Genomic DNA, 12,549 nt, shown 5'->3' with positions numbered 1-12,549 from the left:
TAAAATCCTACAGAATACAGTTGAACAACCCTGGTATGGAGTAACATTGTGCATGTAGGTTTAGATCTACTCTTACTTATCCACACTACGCCTCTTTGTCTACGCTTTTGGGCACATGTGCATCACACATTTACTACACACACACACACACACACACACACACACACACACACACAGGCCAGCCATTTACCCTTTAGTCACACAATGGCGGTGTTCATTCAAGGGGTTGTGGTGATGAAAGGCGTCTTTCAGCATTACTCCTCCCTCCTACCACACATTTACAGTAGTTCAAGATTAAACATAAAACCACCATACTTGATACATACATACATATTTGATAAATCCTTATGTGTAAATCCATAGATTTCCATCTTTGGCACTCAAGTTGAATTCAAGAGAGAGATCTTGAGTTGATATTGCATGCTGTCAGCATGTGTTTCGTACAATAGTCGTTTCCCCTTCCAAAGTAGTTGTATGCATATGGGGTAAATGTTTGTGCCTTTGGGCTGCGTCTGTCGATATTACGGATTTGCTGTTCTGCCAATTTCAATCCTTTCATCCCACTCCTCCCACATTATTGGAACCAAGGTGGAAAGTGTTCAAAGGTTGTGACTCAGAAGCCACTTGAAGTCTTTAAAAAGAAAAGTAGGCCTTTACTGCCGGCTTTATGGAAGAAAACTCAGCACAACAACATCCTGCAGGCCTAAATTAATGACAATGCTCTCTGTATCGTTTCCCCACCACGGCTTTACAAATTATTTCTTGCTAAAAGAAAAGATTTTGTGTGTAAGAAATGCAGTTTCTTATATAGGTGGTAATTAACCTTGATAAATGCTGCCAACACATAAAGTTTATCTCTCAAACTAATGTTCTAAAAAGCTTTATCTGCAAAATACAACACACCGTCTCTCTCCATGGTGCTGAAACGTGGTTCTGAAAAGCTCTGGTGGTACAGGGAGTTAGCCATACAATCATACTGCCACTTAAGCCCTGCCACAGCCTTTTCATTGAGCTGGCAAATAGAAGACATTTGAGATATTCTGTATCTGCTGTATTTCTGTCTGCTTTTGTCTGTAGAGCAGTGCACAAAATTCCCTGAATAAGAAAATGGACTTTGCAGAATAATCTAATTCAGATATTGAGCTACAAATATGCCAGTCAGTGTGTGAAAAAACACCCCACAGCAACAGGTAGTTGCTTGCAGGCCGACAGATAATGCACTGTGAAAGGAGTCGCATCTTTTGGTGGATTTTGGGGTGATTCCAGATGCAGTGGTGGAAAGGTCCATATTCTTGTAAATTACTATAACACCACCTACTTTATTTCATCGTAAATTATAATCAGAATCAGAATCAGAATCAGAAATACTTTAATAATCCCAGGGGGAAATTACTTTATCAGGCTTTACTTAATCAGGCTATGCATGACTGCTCATTTGCAGTAAGGGAGGTACAGTCGCACTGTGACATCAGGCCATCAAGTACTTATTTTAATAATATAAGTACATTTAAAAGCAAGATACAATAATATCTGACTTTAAAAACCCCAGGGGGAAAATTCCGGTGTTACAGCAGCAAAAACAGTGCAAGTTAAGAGATGGTAAAAAATTAAGGAAATGAAAAAAAGTACACATGTACACATCTACCAACAAAGTGAATAATATGGCACTACTCTGATAGTAACAGCAGTCCTGCTATCTATAAACCAAAGTGGCATTATAGTGTCGATGTTCATGTGCAAAGCAAAGTAGACTTTAACTTAAGTAATAATGTCAATGTGGTACTTTGACTTTTACTAGAGTAACTTTGTGCCAAGGTTATTTATATTTTATATCTTTTATATACTCGGGTAAAAGGTCTAAGTGCTTCTTCTTCCCCCGGTGTCGAGATGTAGATTCCACCTTCAGGGTGTCGCCACATCGCCACGGAGGGTCAGTGTCAATGAGCTCCAGTGCCGTGAACGCACTGCAACAGATGATGGATGAACAGCTGATGGATTGGTCCGAGATGACGACGATGTGGATGCTCCCCCCTCCCCTGGCCCCTTCCTCACCTCCCTCCTCCTTCCTCTTCTCTCTCTCTCTCTCTCTCTCTCTCTCTCGCCCACTCTTCCTTTCCTCTCCTCCTCCTCCTCCTCTCCAGAAAAGCCACAGCAGGCTGATCTTGGCTCTACGTCAGAGGCGGTGCAGCAGTGCAGTAGAATGGGAGCGTAGGCAGCCGGAGCTGCCGTCGTCCTCCTCCTCCTCCTCCTCCTCCTCCTCCGCCTCCGCCTCCGCGCACACCCTCACCCCGGCTCGGCCCCCCGTGCGTGTGCATGGGCCCCCCCGCCCCGGATCCTCACCTCACCCCCCGCTCGACATGGATGTCCCTCCGTCCCTCGCACCGCAGAAGGAGGACCGTGTCTTGGCGCAGTGAGGAGGGGAAAAGAGGCGGAAAGCATGCCGGGACTGCTAATGGACTTAGGAGGATTTAGGCAAAAGAGCGCGCCAGTGACCATGCCGTGATGTGATGTGATGTGATGAGATGTGATGTGACGTGATCCTTGCGACCGAGGAGACGAAAAAGGGAAAGGGGGACAAAAAGAAAAGAAAAGAAGAAGAATCGTTATTATTCCGGGGTAATAATAACGCCAGGGGTAGACGGGTGGGGGGATTTACCACTGTGCATCTTCTCCCCCCGGACAACATGAAGATTACCTCCCAGCTGATTACCAGGCTCATCTTCAGGTTCAACCTCAGGCTGCTGCTGCTTCTGGGATCCGCGCTCGGGATGCCTCACGTGCTGAGATTCGGTAAGATACCCGACCGACCGACCGACCCGATCCGACACAACAAGTAGTCGTTCGTGCAGAAGCTGCTGCTGCTCTCTCCTGCCTCTTCGTATACGATCCTTATTCAAGATGTGCATACGTGGGAGATGCTGCTTGGAAACAAAAATATTACTTTCATTTGTTAATCCTATTTTATTTTTTTAGGGGGTGGGGGGGGGGGGGGGTTCTGAACTTGAAATAAATTGTCCATCTCTAGAATTGTAGTTGAAGCCTTAAATAGCTTTACAAGTGAAAGCCTGCATATTTATTTTCAGTGTGTGGGGTTAAAAAAAAAAAGCCTGCAATTTGGGCTGGATGGTTTGGGTTAAGTTTCAATTTCATCTGGTTCGATTTATTATTGTTATTATGAATAGACAGGTCGGGCCTTACCATGTTAGCACATTGTCATAACTTGGTAAGGAAAACAGTATGACTCTGTGCAGATCTTTATAGGGAAGAACAGCATTACAGCGGATGTGAAAGTAAATGTGTGGAAATAAGTTCGAATAAACGTCTCTCCACTCTTTAAAATGACAAATGATCCCATTAGGCTGCATCCCACGCTGGCACGGCGCCACACAGGCTGGAGTGTTTGCCGTCAGGTCAGGGTGAGAGAACAAACTGTCCCATCTCCACGGGGTCTTTTCGGCCACATCCCCCATCAGTGGAGCTTGACTTGATATCTCCGCTGCCTTTTTAAACCGCCAACACCAGCCGACGTGTCCCCTGCAGCCCGTGTCTGTGTGTAAACATCACCCCAGGAGTCCCAGATCAATCATGTAGTCACAAGGCCAATCGATGCACTTTGGCAGCAGTTTTTTTCGACTAACATTTGACTAAACCGCTATCGATTTGGTGGGTATATGGGCGGGGGGGTGTCCCGTGGTTTCACTGATCTCATGCCTTCATCAGTGTCTGGATCCATCCCTCCTCTTCCTCCTCATCCTCCTCCTCCTCCTCCTCCTCCTCCCTCTCCTGTAGGTGTAGCTTGTCACTTTCTGTGGCATGTCGGGACGGTGACTCCTCGGAGTGACTCCACGCGGCGGACCATGTCGTCTCTACCGTTGACAACACATCCTTACATTCCCACAGCTCCCCGAGGGCCCTGTTTAAAAGTCAGCCTGCGTCCGCCGGCACCGCCGCTATGGCAACGGGATGTGCTTGCATCCCTGCCTGGCTGCAGCATCCTCCCACCACTATCCCCGCCGCCAGAGTCAGAGACAACATGAGACCGATATCCGACCCAAATATAGATGCGTCTCATGTGATCCACGCCCCCCCCCCGTACCGCCCCGCCCTGCCCCCAATCACAGGCTTTGGGTGCTTTCACCCTCCACCATGCACCCACCCGCCACACTGTGGACTGGGCTGCTGCGGGTGGATGCCTCATTTTACAGCCGGAGCAGAGCGGGCTTGTTCCAAGTGTGGCCTGTTGCTATTCTCTGTCTGACACGTTCACTTGACAATGACAAATATATTTTTCAGAGCCCCCCACCCGGACCATGGTTTTGTCCTCTAAAGCTTACAATTTGGTTCTTGAAGGTTTCTTGTTTGACTATATCTTGTTTCTAATGCTGACGCCGTATTCACTGGTAAGGATAACTGACATATAATTATAATACATGTATGTATTACGACTATCTATTTCAATTAGGCCTTTGTATTACGTTCTTAAAGATGTTCTCTTTGCGAAGACAATCTGCTTATCTGGCTATAGTATAGGCCTACTTGTAAAGAGACTTGGCTTCAGAAGTTAGATTGAGAGGGAAGCAATTTTGTAATGTAGGAATGGAACTTCAATATAAAAAGAACATCTGTGTGTGCGTGTGTGTGTGTGTGTGCGTGTGCGTGTGTGTGCACGTACAACATGCGTTTCTGTGAATGAGTGACAGTGAGTTCAGCTTCCTCACATTGTAAATATTGGTTATTACATATGCATTACAGAGTCTACCCTTGGAGGCTATGTGTATATATTTGTTGTAGATTTAATTTTTACATTTTACTGAATGATCGGTACTAAACTGAGAGTCACCGACAAACAGTCAAAATGTGTCAAATTCCTTGCCTGTGTAAGCATACTTACTTAAGGTCAATAAAGCCATGATTGTCATTCTGATTCCTTGAAAAAGCCATGCAAGGAATTTGAAAAAAAAAAAAAACCTGTTCTGTCCTGGATGTTGCTTGCCTGGCTCAGCACATTCTCCCAGCTGGTGCTACCGGAGGCCGGCTAACTGAAAAGGTCAGCTCCCCCGGGTCCGTCTGTCCCCTCATCCGCCCAGAAGCTTGATCGCCCCCCCCCCCCCCCCCCCCCCCCACCACCACCCACCCATTGAAAGGCGTTGTACAACCACTGTTCCCCTGTCAGACTGAGACCTTTTAGCCACTGTAACACCAGAGCATAACAGCTCGGTGTTATTTTAGCACTGCAACCAACACATGGGGTGATGAAAGTCCTTACAGAGGCATCCTGGCCCGTGGCTGGAGGCGCTCCAAGTTCATTTCTAAGCAGAGTGATGAGTTTTTATCGCGGTGGGGTTTATATATGGCGCTTACTGGTGATGGATTTACCTGGATGATAAAAGCGATCATACCTCTTCCTCAGCCCTTTCAAGGATCCACAGAGAGAGATGTTAAGATTAAACAAGAGATTAAGTTGCTTCATAAAATAGACTAATGGGCCTCAAAACAAAATGTCTGTCTTCACTTGGACTCGGCCATTTTGTTTGTGGAAACGGGTCACCTTCACATTGTAGTTGTTCCCGCGAGTGCATCCAAAAGCCGCAAACATTGACCCACGTCAGTGTTTGTTGTTGTTGCTTGTTTTGTTAAATAACTATGAAGGATATTCTACACACATAACCTGAGCAGCATCTCACCGCAAAGGGAGAACTGACCTGGTCTAACACATTATAGATATAATCTCTCATAAAAGATGATTAATATTAGTGCCCATATGCTGATACGGGAGCTTTGCATGGAGAGATAATGAGAATGTCAAATAGAAGTTTATATATTGGCCCAAATAAATTCAGTATGACACACCGAGAGAGGAAGCCTTCGGCGTTAAAGTTGAGCTGTGTCTGTATTCGTTATCGTCGGTGTGTTGGGATTTAATAAGGATTCTTTTGCACCATCGGAACGTTGAAAGGCCTCTTTTATACGGCAGCTATCAAAACAGCTTTCATCCACAATCAATACATAATCAGCCAGTACTGTCTGGTGAAAAGTAACAATTATTATGTTATTATATTATATTATTGAGACTCTGCCGGCCAGTGCACGCAAGTTTTTACAGGCAGACAGTTTCCTAAAATTGTCGGAGGAATAAAAAAAAACAAGCCATGAAGGAAATAAAACAATTGACAATGACATTTAGGTAATGTTTTAATCTCTCTTACCAAAAGGGAGTAATGGCGTTGACGGTCCCGGGCAGTGTCCCTGGCCTCCCATCACTCAAAGCCTTGTTGACTCTGAGATGTTTGTTTACTTCCTGTCTGAGTTGGTGTTTGTTCTTTATTGTTTGCCTGGGTCCTAGAATACGTGCAAGTAAAGGGCAATTTGTTTTTTTAGTTTTCTTGGGAAAAGGAAATCAAGCCATCATCCATCTGAGAGCTAGATTTTACTTTTTATAACAAATTTCCTCAATGCAGGGGCTCCATAAAGGATTATCGTGGTTTCCCCGATATTTAGCAACCCCCCTCTGAACTGTATCAAAAGGGTGTTAAATATTGTGTGCAAATGCAGAGGGTGACGGGTACCTAAGAGGGTAAAGGGGAACAAATTCAGAGGGAGTTTGTAGTTAATTACGTTTGTTTGGCTGCCGCCGGACTGAATCACCGGTTTGTCGGAGTTTGGTTTTGGAAATTGCGGGAATTATGGATAAGGACGTGTGCCCTGGCCCACTGCCAGCACGTTTCACAGCACAACACATTTAAATGGGCACAAAGCTGCTTAAAATATTCATGTGTCACTCGGCGCCCGCCTTAGCTTATAGAAATATGAAACTATCTCCCCTTCCGCCTGCAAATAATTTCCATGGTTTAAAAATACCCACCGCGGGTTTCAAGAACAAAGAGGGGATCTGTCTTACATTAGCATGCAGCACCACACATGGGCTGGAAGCAGGCAAACTATCTAGATGGATTTCTAAAACATGTTTACAGGCCCGAATCTTTCAAGGTCCTGCTGCCATGCGTCAGTTACAAAAGGTTTGTTCAACGGTGATTAATTCTTCCCCCTTGCCATTTGGAAATTGAAAATATCTGCGAGGTGTGAAATTAGCAGATAAGACGTCATCGCTCTCCGCTTAGCATTTTACTTGTATTTTGCGGGTTTATTATTTTTGTCACAGGAGGGGTTGTGATGATTGACCAACGGTTAGTTGGCCAGATCACATAATGTCTTGCTCCCAAAACAACAGCGGTTCCTCCGACCACCTGTCTGGAAGCCGGAGTGCATCGATGAAACCGCCGTTCTTTAGTCGCGTTTTTTATTCATGAACCGTGGCCGGGGGGGCTTTCATCACCCTTATGTACCCATGGCTGTTTGGCGATGTCAATCAGGGATTTTCTCCAGGTATTCACAGGGTCAGGGGTTGCATGTGTGATTTTGTCAGTGAAATGGTTTCCACGGGGGAAGCCCCTCGCAGCCCGCCTGCTAATCGGCTCAGGGGTCCGAAGGTCAAGGTGGAACAGCCATGTGGGAAAGGTCTTTCTGATGGGGGGGGGGGGGGGGGGGGTTGTGCTTTTAACACCTTTGGAGTCATCGCTCTCACAATTCCATGGCGATAGGATTGACCAAAGGCGTAGGAAAACAGGGAAGACACTTGGAATAGTCTAAAGAGAGATTGGGAATGTGTCAATATGTGTGAGGGAAAACTGTTATTGTTGAGTCAAGCAAATAAATGGTAAAGACAAATGACTTTGCCTCAGAGCCGCCTGCTCTTAGTCCACTCTCAGACGTGATTCATTCTCCTGAAGTGTCTCATTATTTTCCGGTGATGGAGACAGAAAGGCGACTGTGGCAGCTAGAATTTTCAAACCAATGCGTGATTGCACAAAAGCAAGTTTTGTAAGGTTGTGGCGGTGAAGCCCTGACTAAAGGGACTATGGTCCCTTAAGGCTGCTCTGAGACGCATTCTGATCCCTATCAGTCACTGATACCATAAACGCACTGTTGCTTTGTGGGACAGTAGGCCTCAAGCGTGGCCAGCAAGCTGATGCGACTTGAAGTAATATCCACATCCCCTACACCTGCAAAGGGGGCAGGGGGTCATTCTCCATAGTGGAAATATGTGATATCAACGCAATCGAGAACTGTAGATAGAAATGGAGAAGAAAGTAAAGGTTGAGGGTAAATGACCCAATACATAGAGGGACATAATAGAAGGAACTCCTAACAGTATATTCATATCAAGCACCTTATAAGGATTGGGGTCAGCCATTACCTGTAGAACAGATTTAATGCTTCCTGAATTGGATATTGGATAATTTATTTATGGAGGAAACCCTTCACATCCTCTTTCCTAATCTTCCTCATCTTTGTAAAGGTTCAATGATATTCAGCCTCTGTTAATTGAGGAGGCCATGGAAAGGCATTTGACTTTGTACTTTTATTTATGGTGCCATTGTTAAATACGTTGCCCTGCGCATCATTGTCTTTGAACATTTGAACATCATGAGGGAACATTGTTTGCACCACAAGGTACACCTCGTCCTGTTAAATGGCCTAATTTTCTCAGGCTGTTATAAGGCCCTGTAGAGCAGTCATCCGTCCTAATGACTGTCATGAGACGGCTGTTCATGTCATTACGGACTCACCACCATGTTTAACAGGTAGCAACAAACATTAGGGAGTGAAGGCATCCTCTGCCTTTCAGATAGCAAAATGAGCAGATCATTTCCATTTCTCCATTGCGTTGCTTATACCAGTATTTGCGCCTTTCTGAAACTTGCCTTTTCCTTCTCAGTGGGCTTCACTTTGCGAGGTATCGTCTTTGCTGATGGAATTTGTACATGTTTGGTCCAATTTGGTCCAAGACCGTTCCCCTATAAATGATTTGAAATATATTGTAGTTTCTGTTATCGATAGGGTTAGGGTTTTCATAGCTAGACACATATACAGAACACGTACAGTTAAGTGTCAAAACTTTGTTTGACAAAAGTATATAGCCTCCTTTGTATTTGGCTTGTTTGTGTCTTATTCGTGCCTGTCGTGAAGTACGCCCTGCCAACTCCTGTATTTTGACGCCACACTGTGAGCAACGGGAACAATCGATACATCAATAAAACTGTGAGGCACAACCGCTGTGTCGCTCGCAGGGGCTTACCTGCATGGCGTCCATCTGGCTCCCGTCAGTCTATCAAAGCTCGGTATTTGTGAGAATACAAACAAGAGAGCCAAAAAGAGCGAAAAATGTCAACCCGAAGTAGGATGTGTGTGGCACCGCATTAATAACGCATGTTGCCTTGTGAATTGATAATGACCTTAAACAGCCGCAGGCAGCAGGAGCGACAGTACATACTCTTTGTCTTGGGGAATTAGCCAGCTTCTTGTTGTCTATCTGCCACAGATCTGTCAAACCGGAGAGACTCTCGTGCCCAGCCTGGTTGGATCGACTTATTTATTATATATATACTCGCTCATTCATCGGTCTGATCTGTCCTCACGGGTCTACATACATTTGCAGGTGTAGGATGATTTAACCTTTGAATATCATGCCAGTCTTTACACTTCACTCAGGCTTGATGTGTGGGACAAAGACCCTTAACACGAGGAACAGGGTAGTTTACACTTACATCATGGGAGCTGATGATGGTGCTAATAGAGGGTGAGTGTTTAATGTTGACTGTAAAGGGATTTGTCGGTATTGCCAGCAAGAGGGCCATACAGTAGATATGTGTGCTCAGATGAAGTTTTGGTGGCATGGAGAATTAGCACTGTTGCCTCACAGCAAGAAGGCTCTGGGATTGAACCCAACTGGGACCTGTCTGTGTGGAGTTGGCATGTTCCTTCCATGTTCACGCGGGTTTACTCTCACCGAAATGTCATGCATGTTATGATTAGACACTCCTGCCGATGCCCCTAAACCAACCCAATGGTGAAGCGCTGGAGTGGATATGGCTGCCCGCTGCTCCTACAAAGTTTGGATGGGTAAAATGCAGGGGACATACTTCCTCATGGGGACCAATAATGGGATTCTTCTAATCTTTTTCAGGTACAGTAAACACCTGGTACAGTAACTCTGTAATTTCAGCTAATTTTTAGCAGTTAGGGTTTTCCTTAACGCTTCAACATTTTACAAATCCATGGATAAAAAAACAATCATGATACATTTCTTCCTGCTGTTAATGTCCTTTCCTAGAAATGCAAGGTTTGCATCCAAAAAGCCACCTCGGGCCATTTGCAGACACCATTTGCATCTGGCCACTCCAACAGTAGCGGTGTGATGGAATGTTTAACCAGCAACAGCTGCATACTGTGTGTACATGCTGTTAATCGATTTTGAAGGAAGCCTTCCTGCCACGGCCGGTTCCTGGTGTGAGGTTCCCACTTGGCTTTAGGTCACGTTGCTCTAGCCAAGGGAATAAAGACGGAGGGAAAGGCTGGGGGTGGCAGGGTTTTCTGAGGAAGAGTGGGTGGGTACGGGCGACGGAGAGACCTGAGCAGAATACCTGCTCCCTTTGAGAGAGCCGCTCCTCTGTGTGTGCGAACCAAGGACACAGTGGGAAACATGTTGAGTTGGAGGCTGCATTGAAGTGAGGCTTACTTAAATGGTGTTCTTTGAATCGCCATGACAATCCATTGTCTGCAAGTCCGCCAGGGCTGCTCGGAACATCTTCCCCTTGCGAGTACACCAAAGTACAACCCCCCCCCCCCCCATGATAGTTTGTCAGCAGCATTTGTATAGCCTATTCTAAATGAGTGCAGTCTCTTTGTCGTCATGCCATTGCGATCGAGAGGAGAGGCGAGCAGCGAGGAGAGGAGAGACGGTTGTATGTGTTATGCTAATTCATGATAGAAGCATTTTCACCATTTCAATTGACCGGCAAATCACGCCTCCCCACCGAATAACATTGCCTTCCCCCAGCAACACCTTTTAACCATTTTCCTACTGGGAGTCATCAAACGCTGTTCTTTTCAGCTTAGTGTCGGAGCAAACACTTGGATTGGTGCAATCATGGATTGGTGCATCGCAATGCCAATCACTCTTTTGCAAAGGACAAGTTACATCATTCATCGTTGTGCAATAACTGTGCAATATGTTGTGATAGTATTGTAATACCACTGTTATAAAGTCACACTGCCTGTAGTATTGTATATGAATTTATTCACCGTGTTCTCACTGATTTCCCATCGTCAGCACATGTTACTTCACATTTGGGGCAGAAGAATCCAATACCCCCCCCCCCCCCCCCCCCACACACACACACACACACACTCACACACACACACTTCTTTCCCAGATTCGACAAAGGAACGCTATATATCTCTCACCCAGCTGGGCGTGACCAAACATAGTAAAACATACAGAAACAATGTAGTTGCATCTTTCCAGAGATCTACCGCCACGCCGTGGTGTATACAGAGGTGTTCTGTGATGCTTTGCATGGAAAGACGCACTTAAAAAGGAACACTCGCATCGTGTGGCGCTCTGTTTAGATGTTTTTGATAGTTGTCTTTGATATTCGCTTCCCCCTCCTTTGTCGCTTGGAACGTAGCGTGGCTGTGTATATGATAGAATCAACGCATAATCCTGTAGTTAACTGTAACCTATCGACTTCCGCCCATAGCCGCAATTATCAGGCAGCTTCTTTGCTCTATTTGGAGACCAATGAACCCAAAGCAGGGCCTGACATTTTTCCTTCCCCGGCTTGAGATAAAGAGAGAGGGCAGATGCAGGTGTCCGTTCACAGCTAATGGCCGATCCATTCAGCACTTTAATTGAGTGTCCTTTATCTGCCTCCAGTGACCTCTTTTATTCTCCATTTCTCACTCCCTCACTCTTTTTCTTCTCCTTTTCTTTCTCATCTCGCCAGCTCCTTTTTCCCGCTATCTTTTCTCCCCATAATCCTCCCCTCCCCTCCCTCCCCTCTCCCCTCCCCGCCTAACTTTTTCCGGCTGTCAGACGCAGGAACCGCACTGAAACATGCACACACACAGCTGTGACTTTTTGTTTCCGACAGCTTGCAATGTGTCGAAGCTCTCGACTGTCGTTTCTCCAAAATAAAACGAGGCCCGATGAAATCCTGGAAACGCTGGTATTTATCATTGTAATTAATAACCGGGACGTCGAAAAATGGCCTTCTGCCTTTGATGCTCCCTGTCCGTTTTGGTTTGCCAGCTCCTTCAATCTTCCTTTTTATTTATTTTTTTATTCTTATTGTTGGGGTGTTTTTTTACCTGTGCTGTCAGCATGCTGGGCATACAACACAGAGTATTTGTGCCATTGCATCAAGGACAGAGTTAGTCTGCAAGTGGAGTTTAACTTAACCTGCAATGCAACTCTTTATTCATTCTTTAATCATTAAGAACTGCTGCAATAACTCTGTCCTGTGGATGACCTGTTGGATGACAAGAGCAGAGTTTTTTGTTACTGAGTTTTCAACAGAAAAAAACATTCTTTAGGGTCAGATTTAAGGAAATTTAAAAAATTGCGAATAATCACGATTAACTACACAAATGGCATACCATTAATCCCTAATTAATTATTTAAGTTTGACAATGTTCATTGTAAGATTT

General features: G+C 45.2%; 1 protein-coding gene across 2 annotated transcripts in view; it reads left to right on the top strand.

Moving 5' to 3' along the window:
- Positions 1 to 2,684: 2,684 nt before the first annotated feature.
- Positions 2,685 to 12,549, top strand: part of LOC307227558 (glutamate receptor ionotropic, kainate 2-like) — a gene marked incomplete at both ends in the record, with an annotated part of 64,008 nt that continues 54,143 nt past the window's right edge. For both annotated transcript variants that reach the window (XM_079996920.1, XM_079996919.1), the window contains one exon: positions 2,685 to 2,790. In XM_079996920.1, the coding sequence (XP_079853046.1) occupies positions 2,685 to 2,790 (106 nt within the window). The remainder of the gene's footprint in view (positions 2,791 to 12,549) is intronic.

Source organism: Zeus faber (genome assembly GCF_960531495.2).
Source record: "Zeus faber genome assembly, chromosome: 2".
NCBI classification, from domain to species: domain Eukaryota; kingdom Metazoa; phylum Chordata; class Actinopteri; order Zeiformes; family Zeidae; genus Zeus; species Zeus faber.
This window is presented reverse-complemented; position numbering and strand designations above follow the sequence as displayed.